Genomic DNA, 20,930 nt, shown 5'->3' with positions numbered 1-20,930 from the left:
TTTCTAATATTTTTTCTCTGTTTTGCAGATCTTGTCATTGGTCTTCTTGTTGCTGCTGTTGTTCTTGTTCTCATTGCTGGTTTAGTTTATTTACGTAAGTCATAAATTTCTCCTCTTTTCATTTCCAGCAGATTCTTTCCTTCTACACTTTCAGATGAAGCTAAACAGAATTAAATGTGTTCATTAGTTTCTATAGATTAAGTTTTAATAGATCAGTTCAACACAAGAGTCTTTTAACAAGAAGTGATAATAGTAAGATTTGTTGTAGTAGCAGAAAAACCAAACAAACAAAACAAGTATTAAATTGAACCCATGCTAAATAAAACAAGTGACACGTATTTATACATCAGTTCATCTGTATTTTTGAGTCATCGTTAAAGAAAAGAGTCAGAAACATAAAATTAATCTTGTATTAATGACGAATGTTTAACTGGAAAAATCTGATAGTTTTCATTTAGTAAAATGTAAAATAATCACAGAACACAAAACTTTGTTTTCACACTCGGACACAAATTCAAAGATCTAATCACTAATCAATCAATAATCTGACCCACGACTGTGAGAGTGACGGCTTGTTGACACAGAGAAGGAACCTTCTATGATTGATGAATTGATCGATTCAGACCAATAATGTCACCTTTGTGAAAACGAGCAGCAACATATAAAAGAATAAAAAGAAACGTTTGCAGCTGACTGTCCAACCCAGCCTTCTTCATCAGCCGCGGTTTAACACAGGAGATAACGGATGACGCTCACTAGGATGAAACTTCTCTGTCTCACGTTTCTTTATTTTCCATCCATTTAATATTATTCAGTGTATGAAAGGAATCGAAACAACACGTAGAGGACATGATGCATGACTGTGTTAAAATAAAATCTCTTTAAATATCAGAGATAAGACCAGTTCAGGTAAGAAGAGGATAGAAATCTACACATCAAACAGCTGATCTCAGGTTTTAACATAAATAACTTGGTGATCTGCTGCGACTTCACGCTGCAGACAGGAAGTTCTTCTTATTCTGTCTGTCAGACTCATCTGAGACATGTTTGATTCCCTTTTTATTCTGTGGAGAAAATGATTCGTTATGACCAAGTAAAGTCTTCATGAACGAGTCTCAAGTCAAACAAAGTGTCTTTCTGGGTTTTACCAGGAAACTGATGGATCAGGGAAGCAGTTCATCATTCCTGGTAAACAGGCTGGAGGAATCTTCTCTGTGTCACATGTCACATCATTTATAGCATAAAAATGAGGTTCTCATCATAAACACAGTGATCATAAATCACATCATCAGCTGTCCGTGTTGTTCTTCTATCTGGTACACACCAGCTGATTGTTTATTGTCCTCAGTCAGTGAGACGACTTTGCAACGATGACAACAATCATGTCATGTGTACCGAATAGAAAGTATTATTATTGACATTATCTCAGTAAAACACGTATGAACCGAGTATCAGATCAACCTCAGCATCTGCTGCTCAAGTCTCATCTTTTCAAGACGTAGAAGTGATAAAGTTAAGGCAGAGTTGTACTTATGTCAACCTTATGTCCACATGGACATGAGGATTTTTCAAATCTGAGGTTTTCCCCTAGAAATCACAGCATCTGGTATTATCTATAAAAAATGCATGTCCACAGAAACTAAAGGAGTCAGATGTGTTTCTGTGTCTAGTGACAACGATGCAAAAGACAAATCAGATTTAAAAAGATGTTTTTAACTGGTTTTTAAAGGCAACAGAGTCCACAGGAAGAGACTTCCAGAGTCTGGGGGCCACTGAACAGAAAACTCCGTCTCCTTTAGTCTCCAGCTTAATATGGAGCACCATCAGCAGACCCTGGTCACAGGACCTCAGGGACCTGGCAGGGAGACATGGTTTCAGAAGCTCTCTGATATAACCTGGTGTTTGTCCGTGAAGAGCTCTCCAAGTCAGTAAAAGAATCTTAAACTGCTCTGAAATAAACCAGAAGCCAGTGCAGCTGCATCAAGACTGGAGTCACATGAGAAAACATGGAGGATTTTGTCAGCAGCCTGGCAGACTGGTACTGAGACGCCTTCACTGACAGATGGATTATCTGAAAATCTTTACCATGGAAGCTGTTTTCTGTAAAGTTTCTTTCCACTTTCACAAAACTGAGTTCACACGTGGACAAAAGATGCAAACACAGAAAACCAAGATTGTCAAATTATGTGATGAACAGAGAAATAATGTCTTTGTGTTTGTTGTTTACTGTAGGGAGACGACGCAGGTCTGACCCGGTACCAAACCAAGATGGTAATAACTGTTTAATTTCTCAACTACAGAAAATATAAACATTAAGTTTGGACACACTTGTTGTAGAAAAATTACCAAGAGTCTGGAATGAGTAAAAGTATAAATAGTTTATTACAGGAGAAGTACTGAATACAGAATTACTTGCAAGTAATTGAGAGTGGTCGCCATGAATTTAAATAAATGACTGAACTTGGATAATGTACTTAAAACAAAACCATCGGGTTATTTAGTAGTTTTTTTTTTTTCTGCCTGCGGTCACACACTGTCTGCTACAGGCTCAGTGTTTCTCTATGTTTTTCCCGTCAGAAACCTTTATGGTATTTTTAGATCTCAGTTCAGCTTCCTCTTTGTTTTGTTTTTCTTTTTTCCTTCGGACTCAGAGTTCCTTCAGCATGAACACACCTACTGAAATCCATTCAGAACAAAATTCTATTGAATTCTTACCATATTTGTTACTCATGAAACTCATAAAATAAAATAATTTATAAAATCAAGTAATTCTCCTGTGACAGAGGAGCTGTTGCTTAGAGTCTACGTTGCCCATTTTTACCATAAAATGGGGGGGGGGGGGGGGGGGGGGGGGTCACCTTACAGTCATGAACATCTTCACGGACTCTGAGTAATAAGTTTACTCTGCCACTCTTACCCGGTGGTCTTTTCCACCGGGGGACCTCTGCGGACACAGAGGGATTACCAGCTGCAGGCCTGTAACCTGCTGCTAACACTGTGTACGCCTACGCGGTCCAGACTCTCACAAGCCCAAACAAACCCTCTGTCTCCAAACCAGCTTCACAGCTTAATTAAACAAAGTACTTTTAACTCACCAGACTATTTTTTTAGTTTGTTGATTTCGGCTGTGACTTCCAGAGAACCAAACGAAGGTCCCCCTTTCAAAAACAAAGCCTGAAAATCTAATGGGAATACAGATAACAGATAATTACAATGAAAACAGAGTTTAACCCTTTAATGCTTTATCATATCATTTTTAAAGGGTTAACTAATGTTAACATTGTTGATAAACTAAGAAATGAATTATTCTGTGTGTGTTCTTTAGGTTCATGTACTGGACAAAACAGACTGCAAGCTGATCCACAGGCTGACCCAGAACCACATGAAGAGATTGAGATGTTGCCAACAGAAGGTCGTGGTAATAACTCAGCTGTTTCTGTTTCATTTATCACTAACAGAAAAAGTGAGAAAAACAAGGAAAAGAAGGATTTAATTTCATTATTTGTTTTACTTATAATAAGGTGGATCTGATTAAAAATCCTCCTGATGGAAGAAATGCTCTTTGGAAACCAGAATCTCAGATCAGATCAGTGAGTCATTGAGTCATAAGGAGCAACTTACTGGCTGGATGCTTTGTTACACAGAACCAACAGAACAGCTGATGTTTTAAACGCTGCTTCTTCTTCTTTGCTATGAAATCATAGTGGATCCTTCAAGAAGTAAAGCTGTTAATTAATTAAACTTTTTTTTTTAACCAAAGCACATGAAAGAAAAAAGCAATGATCACTGAAAATAACTTCTTTTGTTTTGTGTTTTAGGTACATAAGATGGACAAGACGGGCAGCAGGACAAGAACCAGTGAGAGGAGCCTTTAAATGACCCGAACTAAGACAACGTTTAAACATCCATGTGATCCATTACTCAGCCACTTAGTGGAAAAAAGTTGGGTTTTTTTCATTACTTGTCACTTCTTAATCCACATTTTCATGCTTTCTGTGTAGGGACTTTCAGTGAATAAACCATTTGTGTTTCCCATTTTGACATTAACAAAAACACAAAGTCTGAACATTGTATTAATAATAATATTTACTAAATCTAAAACACTTTCATGTTACTGAGGTAGTTCCATCTTGTTAGACAACATCTACAGTAGCTGATATTCCTCTCTTACATTTCTGTTCTGTTTACCTCCTCAGTCTGCTAGTTATTATTTATTAGCCAGTTTAAAGGTTTATTATCATAAACTAGTGGACTGGAGTAAACTAAGAGATACTCAGCCGGTTGTGTAGATGGATTTCTACTAAAAAAAAGACTAAAAACATCTCGTGTTTATCACTGAGATCCATGTAAAAATAATCTTGATTTAATGTTTCTAGTGTGTTATCAGCCAGCCTGAAGAACAGTGTCCTCCATACCAGAAGCAGCTGTATTAGATGACAAGACCAAAGTCTCTGATGTCTTTCTCATGTGAACATACAGCAGCTTCTTCATAAAGCAGCTCACACACGTCCTACAATCATGAGGTGTGAGTTTAAAAACACTCCAGGATGGCTACTGGTTTCTACTGTTATGTTTTCTAGTTTAACTTTAACTTAGACCTGATGCTTGATAAGGTTCAGGATAGTAAAACCACATGTTAACATTGGACAAAAAGTTTTTATTTGGTTTGGTTTACAGTAATTATTCAAGTTAATAAGATGTATTAGAAAATGAGATGGAAATACACTATTTAAAGTTTAACTTTGACAAAAACTGAGATCAAAGCATCAGTTTGTGAATCCAGTGGAGAAAGACTGAGCTGTTTTTATTAAGGGTTCTATGAACATGTCAGACTGTCTTATTTTTACATGCACAGAAATACGTTACTGTGAAGGAAACACTGCCTCAACAACAGCTTTTTCTTATGATTTTACATTGAAAGGATAAAAACGGCAGCTTCATAAAACACAGCTTGGTCTCCACTTTTTTTATATTAACTCAGTAGTTTTGAACTAATTTTATATGTTAGTGTTATTGACAGTAAGAAGGAAAAAGTAGAATAAATAAATAGATAAACAAGATATCAGGCTTGCTGTGCAGGTCATGGGGATGAAATGTAATCCAGATGTATTTTTTTTAACATTGTTATGTGGTTGCAGTGGCTCAGCTGGTACAGCAGGTTGTCCAGTGACTGGAAATTAGCTGTTCAAATCCCAGTAATCTGTTTTTGTGTCCATGAGCAAGACATTTCACTCTCCTTGTTTCCAGTGTCGGTGTTACTGGTGTATGAATGTTTTGGTGGTGGTTGGTGAGGCTGCTGGTACACATGTAGCTTACCATCACCAGGTGTCAATGAGGAGTGGATGAATAATGGATCCAATGTAAAACGTTTTGGGAGCCGTCAGTAATAAAGCAAAATATAAATATAATCCATTATTGTTATTGTGTATTATTATGCTTCATCAGCAGTGTGTAAAGTCAGACAGTTTTCTAAGCTGTGAATCGTCTCTAAAAAATAGGATTTCTTTTTAAATAAAAATCTTTTCCTCAGTTCATTTTTTGTTTCTATTTATTTACTGAATTACAGTCAAGCTTTGATACAGATACTTATTTCCTCCTCAACATTTGTTTAGACCTGTTTGTGTGTAGGTGTAGGAAGGGAGGGAGGCGACCACTCTGCCATCAGGACAGCAGTGGGTCCTGCAAAGACCAGGAAAAGATTTTTGCTGCATTAGAAGTAAGTAATCACCTCTCACAGCCAGCCAGCTCCGTGCTGACCTTCCTTTTGTGGGATGTTCACACTCATAGAAACCTTCGGATGTTGACGCCGCTGACAGGTTCATGTTTCCATCAGGCTGCTCCCCAATAAATGTGAAATGCTGTGAAATGTGATGAAGACGGCTTGTAATTGCCTTCTCCAGTGGAGCAGCGGAGTGCCACATTATCCCCCTCTGTCACAGGAAGTGCAGGGACCTCCAGGATCACACCCACTGAAATCCAAAGAGACAGTTTATGCTGCGATTGGTCCTCAGAGTGTACGGTGGGTCTCATAGCATAACCTTTCAATAGTTTTAGAGGTGGTTCAGTAGATAAATGCAGACAGATTACAACCTTATTACAAGAATAATGTAAAGATCTGAGCAAACAAGGACTGAATATGAAGACCTCTTTGTTTCCAATGTGTTCTGAGAAAATAATTATTGTAAAACATTTTGAAAGACAAGTTAAAAAGATTAACATGCTAGAACGTTATAACGTTTGTTTGGGTGGTATTTTCCATTAAATGCAGGATTATCAGTGAAGCTCTTCATCAGTTGTTGGAAGTAGATCTGTGGATGGACTGGTACTGAAAAAGTGGCTCTCATTTTAATTCAGCTAAAGGAAAACATCAACCCCACAAGCAGAATGTTAAAGCTTATTTTGTTGTAATGGGGCCTTACAGTGATGAAGCTCTGCAGCATCAGGTTATAAAAAAGATGGTCTACAGCAGCGGTCCCCAACCTTTCTTACCTCACGGACCGGTTAAATGTCAGACAATATTTTCAGGGACCGGCCTTTAAAGTGTGGCGGATAAATACAACAAAATAATATGATATGACCTGCATGAAAACTGTGGTATTTTCTAAATATAACAATAAACGCGAATCAAGACATGAGCAACGTCCTCTCTGCCCGCAACGCTCTCTGGTCGCTATGGTAACGTTTAAACGTCCCTTCAAAATAAGATACACCGCAAATACAAAGTGCATGACAAATCCGACTCACCACAGTGCTGAATCAGTGGGAGCCCTGAGCTTGTTTGTCTGCAGTCAGGTGGTCCCATCTAGGGGTGATAGGAGACAGTGACACCCGAAGTGTGTGGCTTATGTCCAGTCTACTTCGTAATTTTGTTTTGGTCGCCGTCACCGCAGAAAACCCCGCCTCACACAGGTAGGATGTCGGAAATGGCAACAGTGTTTTCAGTGCTGTTGTGGCGATCTCAGGATATTTTGCTAGCTCCTGGGTTTAATTTTAGCGGTAACATATCACGTGACCGAGAAGCGCCTTGGCCTGCGTCAAGAGTCACGTCGACGGATGTAATGGAGAATTGGACAATTTTTCAAAATAAAACATCTTTCAGATTCCGAAATAAATAAAACGGAAGTAATGTAAGCTATTTATTCTTTCTGTGCGGCCCGGTACCAAATGACCCACGGACCGGTGGCCCGGGGGTTGGGGACCGCTGGTCTACAGTGTAAATAGTCACCATGACTTCCTTACTGTGTTCCTCACACACATACAGCTTAAATGTTGATTCATCAACATGTTGAAATTTTATCTTCTTACATGTCCTTAAATACTGACTTAAAATGAGAGACGACATTAGGATCCCTTACTTTTATACAGCACTGCAAAAGATTAGATATTAGTGAGAAGGACAGTAAAACAAATCCACCACAGTCTCCACTTTGTATCTACTCTATATACACTACCGGCCAAACACATGGAAATACTCTGTCATTGAATTTAATGGGAAATTGTGTTCAAACAAGTGACTGATAGTGGCAGGGGTTTGTATAAATATTTATTTACTCAACCAGATGGGGACACAGTTTCCCATTAAGTCCAGACTGTGTCTTCACTGTAAACCCAGATTTTGATTCGGCTTAAACATATCAAGTTCATATTACTTAAAATATCCTAATATGGGAACATTACTTGTTAATTCTCAGTAAGCTGAGCTGTTTCATGTCCTTTTTTAATTTTTATTGTGTTTTTAAGTCTAATCAGCAGCTTCTACTAACAAAAACTGAGTTTATATAACTAAAACATTTCATTTAGTTAAATTAATGAATACTTCTGAGTAAACTGTACTTTTTTAATGGTCTAACTTATTGTAATTATTTCTGTGAGCTTAAACAACTTAATTTCATTGAGTTTTGCACCCGCCAAAAATCCAGTTATTACCGGTTTTAACAGACTGGCATCGATTAACTCTGAACGTTGTGGGCAGAGCAGAGACGAGAGAGACAGAAAGACAGAAGACAAAGAGTTCAACTGCACTGAAGCAAGCAAGTCCTTCAGCCCACGTTTAAAGCTTTGTTGCAGGACCCAGTGAAAAAATGGTAAGTTAAAATCTGCACTGGTTGCATGACAAGTGATAGATGAAGTAATGAGCTTAATCTTTAAAAAATAACAAAGTAGTTAAGCAACTAGCTTTGCCAACCACATTCTTAGCTAACTTTAATATATTGGCTGCTAATGTTAGTAACTTTTTTTTTTTTTTGGCTCAGTTCAGCTTTCATTAGCGGGAGCAGACACATGGAGCTGTGAAGGACAAGCCTGCCATCATCCAGATATCAGCGTGGGCCTGCTCTCTTCAGTGAAAACAAGGTAGGTCTATATATTTATTTCATATTGTAGGCTATATTCTACAGAGACCCTCTGGCGACTGGATTGAAAAAAGCTTGGTCTAGAATTTTTCTTGTCACTTCTGTGTAGGCTGTTTATTGTTGTTTTAGCCAACAAATATGGACAAATTGGAATTTATTGTACAGGTATGAAATTAAATGAATCAAACTTGTCTGTTTCTTGGCTAAACCAATATTTGAGCATCTGTACAGTGATAAAAATAGTAAGATGGTCACAAGTTTTTAAAGAATCTTTATCCATTTTCACCAGAGGGCTCCATAGTACTCATCAACATTATATCAAAGAGTAGGAGTGCAGTCTGATTGATACATAAAAAAACCACATCATGGTCAGCTAATGTGAACATGAACATGTTTTCTTTTGACATATTTTAGGTGTGTCTTGAGTTTATCAGAGGGGTTGGTAAGAGCCTGAGACAGGAGTTCTACGAAGCCCTTGACCATCACAATCCCAGGCTCATAGAAATACTTAAAGGAAAGAGAGGTCTCACAGGGCAGGTGCTGACTGACATTATGCAACAAACAAAGGTTAGTTGATTTTCATTTCTATATTTATGACAGAAATCAATCAACTGAGCTTGAAACATCACATGAATTGTAAAAAAAAAAATACTGGTAATGTGATCTATGCTATGTGTAGATGCTATCTTTATCTTTGAGAATCATGTGAAATTGTGTTGAATTGGCTAAACTAAATTCTTATAGTAATCACTGACCACCCATTACATTACCAGGTTTTGCTATTGATCTTTGAATGAAGCCTGCACATCTACCTGTATGAATAATGTTTTACAGTAAACATTTGTGTGTGCCAGGGTTCCAGTTCATAATAATTTTGCTTCATATTATGCGTACACACATACAGTAATGTTTGGGGTGAAATATAGACCTTATTCTAAATGTGTGATCTCTTGTCTTGTTCACTGCACCAGGCTTCAGATCCTGTCCTCATGGTGCTTCCTGTTTTTCTCGAAGATGATCCATCTGTCTTTTTCAAGGCCTGTGAGGAACTTTATATGTGTGTGTGTGTGTGTGTGTGTGTGAGTGTATTTGTATTTTTGATGATCCTCTGCTTTCACAGTTTTTCCTTTTCTCCATGGACAAATATGTTGTTTGTAAATGCTAATCAACCATTGTTCAGCAGGGTTGAGCTTTGCATGCTTTTTCACCATTGAAAATTGTAAAGAATGTGTTTTTGTTCCTTTTGTTTTAGAAAAAAAGATATCAATAAAATAATATTTTATTTACCTTTCTCTACTGATTGAAAGTTTATTAAGATTTTTAAAAACTATAAAAGTTAAGTTTGGTCAATTATAATATACAGTTTTGTTTAACTGGTAATAGAGTAATGTTTACTCAACAAGCTAACTTAAACAAATGGGTGGTGGATGATGGTTCAACTAAGTAACTTCAGTTACTGTAACTCTTTTATTATTACATTCAACTTAAATCTTTAATTCCATTCCAATAGGCACTCAAGTACATTGAACATAGTCCACTGCACTTATTCAACTAATGTTTCATTACTTAAAAAAATTAAGGCAACGAGTTACCTTGATTTTTTTAAGTAGATTAAACTTATCCGGGTTTACAGTGTTGTCTGTATGAATGTAGATGAGGTTATCTTAAATTGAAGTTGTGGGTTGTAACAGCGTTGAATTCTTCTTTAGTATAACATCATGAGTTGTTCTGTCAGAGGGATAATCCAACAAAGTAAATGGTAGCATCAAGTTAATGGAACACATAACCATTAGTTAACCAACCCATAAAACTTGCCTGATTAGTGGAAACCATGCTAATCTAAAATTTGATTTTACTCACATTTTAAGGCAGCTTTTCTACTTTTGTTTCTAAGTAGAATACACTTAAAATTCATTACAATGTCTGTCACGGCTGGATTCAGCCGTCGGAAGGAGGGAAGCAGGACCCAATTAGCAGACGAGATAATCGTAAATGGCAGAACAGGTTTATTTCACACAAGGGATCTGGATGGTCCGAGCTGGAGAGTGTCCGGGGTTCAGGTTCTCTGGGAGGAGAGGAAAATGGTGAGTGGAGTTCTAAACAACAGAATCCTGTGATGCCAAGCTGGTGAGCGGCTTACTGTATCCAAATGTAAACTGGAATGAAGGAGGAGGTAGGCTGTCACGGCTGGATCCTGAGCTGAAGGGTGGAAGGGCGAGCAGGCAGGTGGCAAGGTTTGCAGCTGACGATCGGAGGAGGAGGACTGGAGGTCGGATGACTGGAATGCTGGAGTGTATCAAGGCTGGAGAAGAGGTGAGAAAGCAACGGTAAGAATACTAGACAGGAACAGTATTATTACTGGTAGAGGCCTGATTTACCACAAGAACAGTGAGATAATCTGGCGAGGTCTGGTTGCTCCTGCAGTCCTCATAAAGGGAGGCTTGATGAGGGTTGATGGAAAGCAGCTGCGGAGGAAAGAGCAGACCGGACTCCGCCCCAGGATGACTGAAACCTGCACAGCCCCACCTAAAGCTCAGGTAGAGAAGGACATGTTGCAGAACCGTGACAATGTGTCTGTTAGCAACATAGTTCAGTTTATTATTATTTATTATTAAGTTATTATTTAATGAAACTTACGAATGGATTTTGATGAAATTTTCAGACAAGCTCAGAAATAGAATAAGAAGTGAATTCGGCTGCTGATCCGGATCACCACCTGGATCCAGGACATTTTTTAAGGATTCTTTTCTATGGAGAGCTAGAGATCATTTTGGAAAGGTCTAAACGTCACTGCATGCTTCAAGTTTTTAAATATACTTCAATTTTTGATGAAAACTAAAACAATAAGGTTTTAATAAACATTTTTGAATGACTGTGTAAGTTGCTTCAGATAAAAGCGTCTGCTAAATGACTGTAGAATATGTTTTTAAAAAACTAATTCTGACATGTTACCAAGGAAACAAAAATGAGTGTTGGTGCTTATTTCCAACCAGGAGAACCAGGCCTCTGACCTAAAACAGTGTGAATATGTGGTAATGAAAAGTTATATTTCATAACCTTTTGCAGATTATGGTTTCCTCTAACGTATTCAGCATCCGTCTTGCATCCTGTCTCTTTTTTAAGCTCTGGTACCAGTCCAGTGTTGACTCCTCACACAATCATAAGGACAGAATATCTTGAATATCTCTTGCTCTCTCTCTTTCTCACTTTCACTAATAATGTCCTCTTGTGTTTCTTTGCCAACCGCAGTGCTGGTGTGTGATGTGGTGTTAAATGCAGCTGTGACGTGATGGAAAAAAACTGAAATGTGGTTTCTCAGACTCAAGATGTTGCTGGGCAACAACAGCACAGGAAAGTACAAAATTAATATATATATAAAACACTAATGTAATAGGACTGCTGTACATGTTTGTAGAAATAAAAAAAATGTATGTCACAAGAATGTGGCACTACTATTCTTTTTAAATTAATTATTAAATACATTATAAACAAACATTAGAAACACTACAAAGCCACGGTAAAGGGACAAATATTACAAAGTATGTGGACCAGTGTGTACACGAATACATTTTTACATATGTGTATATATGTGTGTTATTTTCTGGCAGCATCTGGTCATTTTCACTCATTTGTGGTCTTCCCGAATGCGGTACGCGAACTCGCGATCTCGGGTTTCGTTCCCGCATTCATGGTAGTTTTACCTCGACTTACAGGCTATGTCCTTGGCACAATTAGCAGAGCATCAGTCTCCCATGTGGGAGACCAGGCTTTGAATCCCCCAGAATATTAATACCTTCCGATTGGGTCTTTAGGCAAGACCCTTAATGCTACTGCCTGACCACTGTAAGTCACTTCAATTCAATTCCTTTATTGTCCCCAAAGGGAAATTGATTTTGTAGCCAAAGCACACACATAGGACAGACATCACATCAAAACATCAGCAAACAAAATTAGAATCAAAGGGATATGTCAAAGAAGAGATTCACACAATTCAAAACAATAAATGAGCTTAAAATAAGTTAAATAAAATCACAGCTAAAAACAAATAGAGAGAACAACTCTGTCACTTTAGGCCATTACTGTTAAGTAAATGAACAGCAGTAGAGACAAATGACACTAAAAGTGTCTTTGTCCTCCCAAAAGAGGCCTTGAAGCGACGACCAGAAGGTAATAAAATAAACTCGTTCTGGAGGGTGGTTCGGGGAGTTTAATATTGAATGAGCTTTTCTCACCACATTTTTGTTAAAAATGGCCAAAAGACCCTCCTGCTGGGATCCAGAAACTTTGCTTTGACTAAGCGACCTAAGCGGTTTTTATCTGCCAAACTTAGGCTCCCGAACCAAGCAATAATACAAAAGGATAAAACCGATTCAATTACACTTTTGTAAAAAAAAGAGACAACATTTTAGTGCAAACATTAAAAGGCCTCATCTTTCTGAAAAATAATAACCTCTTATAAACCTTTTTTATTAAGTCAGTGTGAGACTCAAAACATAATTTATTATAAGAACCAGACCAAAGTATTTATAACTGTCTACCTCCTCGATGGCAGCTGCTTTACAGAGACTTTCTAAAATTAATAACCATATCTTTGGTTTTGGACACATTTAGGGAGGAGTTGTCACACCAGCTCACAAAATCATCCACGATCTGCCCATGTGCTGTCTCACCATCGTCAAGAAGGCTAACGATGGCTGTGTCGTCAGCAAACTTAAGAATATATCTATAGTATCTATAGTCGCAGTAATGTTATATATTAATAACATTATGAATGTATTTATTGATTTGTTTTACTCTTGTGTTTTATCCTGTAAGGTGACCTTGAGTGTCTAGAAAGGCGCCAACAAATAAAATGTATTATTATTATTATTATTATTACTGCGACACTCGTACAGAATGTATAGAAGAGGAGAGAAACAACAACCCTGTGGAGAACCCGTGGAAGATGGGAGCACATTAGAAAACGTGCAATTCACCTTCACACATTGGGACCTATTAGTAAGAAAATCTAAAATCGCTGTGAATCCTCAGCTAATGTGTACTTCCTGCATACAATGCATTTAAATTATGTTAATAATGACGGTGACGATGAAAATAACGATGACGGTTAATAGAAAAATTCTCCCCAAGCTCACCCTGCCTCCATGCTTCAGGCCCCAAAACCCGACACAGGTCAGCATACCCATTAATGAAGATAACACACCCACAGTGCCACCCACAATCACCGGTGACGTCACCACGCATGTGCACACATACATTATATGGGAAAAGAAATAACCCGACATATGGCTCCTACAAGCACCTACAAGGACTTGTCCTCTCTCCCTTCCCGGCTCCATGGTTCCAGGATATTCTGTCTACTCCAAAGTACCGTGAGACTATTCCTCCTGGTTTCCGTGTTTAAATAAAGTCTGTTTAATCCATCTCCTGTCTCCAAGAGACTCCAAGGTCCATACGTAACAGTAAATCTTTCAACATGTCCATATTTAATTATTTATAAATACAGATGTTAGCTTCATATTAGGGTATTATTTTAGTATTAATGTCATATAGATTATAATTGTAACAAACATGTAAATAATAAATTTGTGTTTGAAATAGATAATTATCATTTAAAATGTGTGTATGTGTGATTATTGCAAAACCCAAGTAAACAGGTAAATAATAAAACACTAGTGCTGGTACATGTGCTAATAATGCTATGATTTAAAAGGAAAAAATAAAAAACATTTCAATGTTACATGTTTGATTTAGACAAAATGACTCTTATCGCTATCCGTAAGGAACTTTACCATTAAATAACTGGAAAACTACAAAATCAAAGCGTTTCATATTATTTGTGCAAGTAGTTGATAAATGAATAAGTCCATAAAAACAAGTTTCGTGGACGACTTATGGAAGAAATCTATTTTATTCGACTACAAAATTAGTCAAAATTAGATGAAAATGAAAAATATTACAATCTGTAAGGGAGTTTGGTAATGGATTACTGGAAAACTACACATTAGAAGTGTTTCATAATAATATATTATTAGTATTAAGTCTAGCAGTACAAGTTTTGTGGACTGTTTATTAAAGAAATGTTTTACTTTAGAATTAGATGAAAATGCTTCTTTTTGCTATCTGTAAGGATTTTGACATTGAATTACTCCAAAAGTTGACAGTAAAAGTACTTCATAGTATTTGTGCAAGTAGTCAATGAAGTATTGAGTACAGCAGTAGGTTTTATAAACTACTTATGGAGGAAATTAATTTAATTCCACTTTAAAGTTAGACAACAATGCTTCTTTTAGCTAGCTGTAAAGAACTTTGACAGTGAATTACTCCAAAACTGCAAAGTAAAAGTGTTTCATATTAGTTGTGTCAGAAATTTGAACGTCTTGTTTGTTTTTATATATATATATATTTTAAATAATTTAAACATGGACCCTTGAACCAGTCAAAGAAGAATTTCTGTCACCACTTGGGACAGACAATAAACATCTGTCTGTCTGTCTGATATAAAAGAAACTAAATCCAGCAGAACAGGTTATGTAAACTTTTTATTGAAGACACTGTTTTTATTGTTCTTTACATTCAGACAAAAATGTTTTTTATTGCTTATTATCTTATTGTGTAAAAGGAACTTTGGCATTGAAACACTAAAAAAACAACACAGCAAAAGTAGTTGTTAAAATTTGTGCAAGTAATATATGAAGTACTAAGTCCAGTAACACATGTTGTGCTACGTATAGAAGAAATTGGTTTTATTTCTTTATTATTAGTATTATTTATTTGTTTTACTGTTTATTTAACATTTGCACAGCAGTTAATGTGTTTCTCAATACAATTAGTGCGAACTGCAGAACCTTGTGCACAACCTGCAAAAGTGTCATTTGCTAAAAATAAATAGTTCATTCCTCAAAATCAAGTATTTATGTCAATGAAACTGTCAAAGCCATCAAAATGAAAACTTAGTCATGTTTACATTACGACAGTCTAATCTCTTAAGTGAATTCATTTACAAAATTTTAGATCTCAGAGACACTTGCTGAAAATGCCCAAGACAGCACTACACACTAGATGTGCAGCCATTTGAAAACTATAGTAAAGTTACACATTTCTCTTGTTAGTATTATAACTAAATACATGACACAGAATACATTTATTCTCCACATTTTCACGTCATACAATGTTTGCCATCTTACAGTAATTTGCTCACAGCATTATGCAAAAAAAGCATTTCAGTCATTTATATACAACAAACTTACAGTAAAGTAAGTAGTAACTTGGTAGAGTGGTGCACAACTGTAAACAATATACTAACAGTACAAACATGTACAGTACATTATATGTAAATACAGTACATATTATCTGATGAAATCAGATGTCTAATAAAAAATGAGATTCTCACCACACAGTTCGTACACACACGTATATGAAAGTAGTTTATTCTTCTCAATGAGGAGTGGGTGCTGCTGCGCAGGCCCCTCTCCTGTCCAAAAGCAATCAGAAGAGGCTTCTGGCAGCAGCAGCAGCTGCATTCAGAGCAGGAGATGATCACCTGTTTCATGACCAGGCTGAAAATGAAACGTTCAAAGCTGCTGCAGGATGATCTCACGCTGGCTTACCGTCAGATATTAATGTCTATTAATGAAGAGTGTGGAGGAAAACAAGCGTTTTGAAATGTTGCAGCCTCCTAATTAGAAAACAACCTACACTTAATAAAATTAAACTACAATAAAAGAAAATATTAACCAAAGAATTTGTTTTATTTTTATTAGTTTTGCCTTTTTAAATTTTTTTTAGCTTGTCTTTTCGTCCATTTTTGCCTTTCCCATGACATTCCTCTCCACAGCAGCCTCCATGTACCAGGATATTATGCACATTAGATGATGTCATTTAGTGATTTCTAGCGACTTTTAGGACAACCAGTAGCTACTTTTCTCACTGAAGAGTTAGTAACAGTGTGTGTGTGAGTGTAAGTGAAAGAGGAATGCTGACAGGATATGAAGCATTACCAGTTGAATGCTGTTGGATGAATATTGAAATAAGATGTTCTTTTCAGTTCTTACTATTGTAAATCAGTGTCTCACCAACCATAAACTTCACCGCACGTCACTGGTGGGTCGTCCTTCAGTGCAGATGGGGACAGTTTACTGGGAACTGGAACAAGACTGGAGGTCTTCCACAGGAGTATAAAAGAGGTTCTGAGGAACTGGAAACAGCTGGCTGGCACAGGTCTTTAGAAGTCTGGACTGATGGTATCTGGACCAGCAGCTTTGGATTGGCTGAGTCTCTCCAGCTTTTGATATTTTTATGAGAGAATTTAGTTTTGCCACCGATTATTGCTAATCGATGAAAGAAGGCGGGTGATAAAATATCTATCTCGTTCTAAGTTCTTGTTCTAACCTTTAGTCATGAGCTGTTGGTAGAAACAAAAAGAACAAGATGTCTGAAATGAGTTTCTCTACCTCTCTCTTAAAGATGAGGTGAAGTCACCCTGAAATGATAAAGTCTCTAAGCTGGTCTGGTAACTCCTCAAGATCCCCCTGGTTCTTTTTTTCTTTCTTTCTCTCTGTTTTTACCTGAGCTCAAATCTACCCCCTAAAAGAAAGAAAAAAATCTTTTGCATTAGGTGGATGAGTAACAGAAAAAAAAATCCAGATGTTTATTCGATGTCATCTGGTTTCACTTTGATTGTCGTCCTCCTGTCTGTCTTGTCCCACTTCTGCATCTGTAACACAACACAAAATAAATTATCTTTAAATGAAAATTGCAATTTTATCATGCAGTTTGATTAAAAAAGTGTTAAACTATCAGTTTTAATTAATTTATAGTTTTACTTTTTGAGCAAAGAAAAAGGAAAATCACGCTGAAAAAGGAAAAATCTAATGTGGAGGGTGGGATCTCTGGTCTAATATTAATTTCAGGATGTAGCGTACAGCTCGGTAAAATAACATTCGTAACTGAAAACATTCTTTACTATACTGCAAACAGAACTACAGCATCAAAGTTGTATTACTCCGTCTCTGTTGTACTCAGTGAGTACTCTGTAGAGCTGCTCCACAAACATCTGGGGAGATCTTTGTCTGCATCACTATCAGTCCCTGGATTCTGGACATTTACTCATTGTAGACGTGAAGTCCTCAGAAAAGTGTTTAATACAGTCTCAGAGCTCATGTTAATGTTAGTTTGAGCCAGGAGGGTCCACTACTGATTTCATTACAGAGAGGAGGAAGCTCCATCTGAACATCAGCTTTTCAGCTGGTTCTGTGTAAAAAAACTCATCCAGCCCATTAAGCTGCACCTTATTACTCAATGAATCACTATTCTGAGATTAGAGAAGTTCTTCTATCAGGAGAATATTTCAATCAGATTCCAGATCCATTTTATCAAAAAGAAAACAAGTCATACATTAAAATCCTGTTTCTTTCAATTGATTTATGTATTCATTTATTTATTTTTGGTAGTGAAGAAATAAAACAGATATATGCCTAAATATTACCGTGATCTTGTCTTCTTCCAGGTGATCTCTGTAGAACAGCTTCATGCCTCCGTCGTTCCAAACGTCTCCCTGCAGTAAACAACAAACACAAAGACATGATGGTTCAGTTCTTCTCTAAGGCCTCGTCCACGTTTGCAGGATTATTTTTCTGCATTTGCATCTTTCGTCCACATGTAAACACAGTTTTGCTAAACTGCAAACAAACTTTTCAGAAAACACCGTCCATGGTGAAGATTTTCACATGATCCATCTGTGTGTTTAAGTGTGGACAGAATAACCAACATCTCTGGTTCAGAGTCAGAGCGTCCACCTCCACCTGTGTCTAGTTCACATGGCAACAGCAGACGTAGCAAAGGTGGTGCTGGCTGTAGTCATGCTAGCACTGTAAATATACTGAAGAACAAAAGCTCCACAAAACCAGATTTAACAGAAATATTTCTTTTTTATTTGTCCTCTGATTGGCCATCATGGCTTCAGAGATGGAGCCAAATCTCCATCTTCTGGTTTGGTTTCTGGTGGAGTTTCAGGTGTTTCTGTGTGTCGATGTGGACAGAGACTTTTATGTAAATAATACCAGAAGGATGTGTTTTCTATAAAATAAGTGTGTGTGTGTCAGCTTTAGTTGTTGAAAACATTAGACTGAAGCAGCAGAATAAAAGGAGAATAAAATGTGAGTCTGGTCTCAGATCAGTCTGACACACACCAGAAGAAGAAAAACTACTTCCTGTCTAGAAGATGAAGCCACAGCAGATCAAGTTGTTCATGTTAATCTCAGAAACCTGCGTTCAGCTGAGTGATGTGTAGATTTGATCCTATTTTAACACAGAATTAGTTTTTTCTAAAAGAGCTGAAGTGGTCGTTATCAGTAAATTATAATTAGGGATTTTCAGAAGATTAAACCAGAGCAGGTTTGCTGTTCACTAATTACACTGCATGTAAACAACATGACGCACATTTTATTTCTTTTTTACTCTTTTATATGTTAAAACCAACAATGACAGAGAGATGAAGGTTCCTTCTCTGTGTCAACAAGCCGTCACTCTCACAGTCGTGGGTCAGATTATTGATTGATTAGTGATTAGATCTTTGAATTTGTGTCCGAGTGTGAAAACAAAGTTTTGTGTTCTGTGATTATTTTACATTTTACTAAATGAAAACTATCAGATTTTTCCAGTTAAACATTCGTCATTAATACAAGATTAATTTTATGTTTCTGACTCTTTTCTTTAACAATGACTCTGAATTACTGATTTACAAGACTGATCTATAAACATGTAACTTGGTTCATTTATTGTACGTTGGTGTCATTTAACACTTATTTTGTTTGGTTTTTCTGCTACTACAACAAATCTTACTATTATCACTTCTTGTTAAAAGACTCTTGTGTTGAACTGATCTATTAAAACTTAATCTATAGAAACTAATGAACACATTTAATTCTGTTTAGCTTCATCTGAAAGTGTAGAAGGAAAAAACCTGCTGGAAATGAAAAGAGGAGAAATTTATGACTTACGTAAATAAACTAAACCAGCAATGAGAACAAGAACAAGAACAGCAGCGATAAGAAGACAAATGACAAGTCCTGCAAAACAGAGAAAAAATATTAGAAAACAAGAAAGAAAAGATACAATAATTTTAAATTGATAATGTTAATAAAACAACAATAATATACAAATAAAACTTTAACTCAGAGTAATTATAATCTAATCAATAATATAACTGGAAGTTATTTTAACTTTTAACTCACTAAACTTGATTCCTGCTGGTGGAGAGAAAATATATTAAACTCTAAATATTATACTTTTTATTTTTCTGTTAACAGTTGAGGGACGTTATTTACCGATTGGATGAGATGAAGGTGGAGGCGAATCTAGATCATTGATTCCTGGTTAAAGATAAAGAATCGATTTATGGAAAGAAGAAAGAAAACCAAACACTTTACAAGGAAAACTGAATTAAAGACAAAACATTCAATCCCACAAAACATAAAACAAAGTCAGAACTTAAACAAAGAGACAACCAGAAATAAAACCATGGCAGGTAAAAGTTGCTCCACACAATATTTTGTTGACCTGGACCGAATTAAAAAGCCATGATGGTTTATAAAAGTTTTCATTTATAAATTTCTTGCTTGAGTTGCACTGACAACATTAAACTATGAAGAACTCAAATATGAGATTTACAGAAGATCAAACATAAATCTACCTTTCTTGTTTAGATCTTCATCCTTCAACACTGTAAGAGAAAATAACAGGACTAAATATTCAGGTCATACATGTATAAATACATGTTAACATGTTTCTCCACACAAAGAAAATATAAACTGAAATGGGATAAAATGTGTTTCAGTGTAAACATTTTATAAACATGTTTCTTTTTGTTAAATTTGTTCATCAGTACTCACCAACTTTCAGAGCGATGTTTCCTTTTTTCTCCAGACACTTAGGATTAAAACAGGTGTAAATTCCTGCATCTTCTTCAGTTACTTTACTCAGTTTGAGGGAAATGTTTCCATGAGTCATTTCATTATGGAAGAGAGAAGTTCTGTCTTTGAATCTCTGATCTTGATTATCTTTATCATCTCCAAGATTTCGATATACGTGCACCGTAGCTTTGTTCCATCTCCACTCCACAGTCAGAGATGTTGCATCAAACGGAGGATCCAGGTAGCATGGTAGAACCACATCCTGACCCGACTCTGCTGTAACTGGATCAGGTGAGACGATCACTTCAGACTCTCCTGGAAAAACAAACATTTAGATGAGAACTTTGTTTCCTAAAACCATTAAAGTCAAAGATGACTGAGCAGCTGCTGCTTCATCAGAAACATCTAAAGTGTGTTTTGTTAGTTTTGTAAAGTTAAGGACTTCAGTTTTGTTTCTAGCAGCAATAAGTATTTCTGTGTAATAAATGATTTAATCAAAACCCCTGATCCATTAGACAAAGCAGCTGATGTAAATCACTACTTTACAGCTTTACAGTGTTTTAGTTTCTATTTATGCACATCGGTTTAACCTTATTTATTCTGTCTGAATCTTATTTACCCACATTGTCTTTTTACATGTAACTTTGTCTTTTAACGTGTCTTTTAA

The 20,930-nt window shown here is 36.5% G+C and overlaps 1 protein-coding gene and 2 long non-coding RNA genes across 7 annotated transcripts in view; 1 reads left to right on the top strand and 2 right to left on the bottom strand.

Annotated features, from left to right (window-relative positions):
• LOC121640163 (CD276 antigen homolog) overlaps positions 1 to 20,930 on the bottom strand; it is a 223,305-nt gene that overhangs the window by 197,701 nt on the left and 4,674 nt on the right. Inside the window, exons 1-5 of one of the 4 annotated variants that reach the window (XR_006010383.1) lie at positions 20,044 to 20,218; positions 19,679 to 19,723; positions 19,352 to 19,420; positions 17,839 to 17,907; positions 16,733 to 17,067 (exon numbers count right to left, since the gene is read on the bottom strand). The exons of 1 other annotated variant lie outside the window; for it this stretch is intronic. Coding sequence is in view for 1 of the 3 variants with exons in the window: in XM_041985858.1 (XP_041841792.1) it covers positions 19,679 to 19,723; positions 20,044 to 20,073; positions 20,243 to 20,578 (411 nt within the window). In the remaining 2 variants the exon portion in view is untranslated. Of the gene's footprint in view, positions 1 to 16,732; positions 17,068 to 17,838; positions 17,908 to 19,351; positions 19,421 to 19,678; positions 19,834 to 20,043; positions 20,219 to 20,242; positions 20,579 to 20,930 lie in introns of those variants that run through there. 2 more of the 4 variants (XR_006010382.1, XM_041985858.1) reach the window with 2 other exon arrangements.
• Positions 8,103 to 9,397, top strand: LOC121640229. The gene is made up of 3 exons (XR_006010414.1): positions 8,103 to 8,352; positions 8,766 to 8,918; positions 9,323 to 9,397. It is a non-coding gene; the product is annotated as an uncharacterized LOC121640229 (long non-coding RNA).
• LOC121640212 lies at positions 10,343 to 10,846 on the bottom strand. Of its 2 annotated transcripts, XR_006010398.1 has the most exons (3): positions 10,730 to 10,846; positions 10,492 to 10,653; positions 10,343 to 10,416 (listed from the first exon to the last, which is right to left on the bottom strand). It is a non-coding gene; the product is annotated as an uncharacterized LOC121640212 (long non-coding RNA). The 2 variants fall into 2 exon arrangements; XR_006010397.1 differs by having other exon boundaries at positions 10,492 to 10,846.

Source organism: Melanotaenia boesemani, chromosome 5 (assembly GCF_017639745.1).
Source record: "Melanotaenia boesemani isolate fMelBoe1 chromosome 5, fMelBoe1.pri, whole genome shotgun sequence".
Classification (NCBI taxonomy): Eukaryota; Metazoa; Chordata; class Actinopteri; order Atheriniformes; family Melanotaeniidae; genus Melanotaenia; species Melanotaenia boesemani.
Note: the sequence above shows the minus strand (reverse complement) of the source record. Positions and strands in the feature narration are given on the sequence as shown.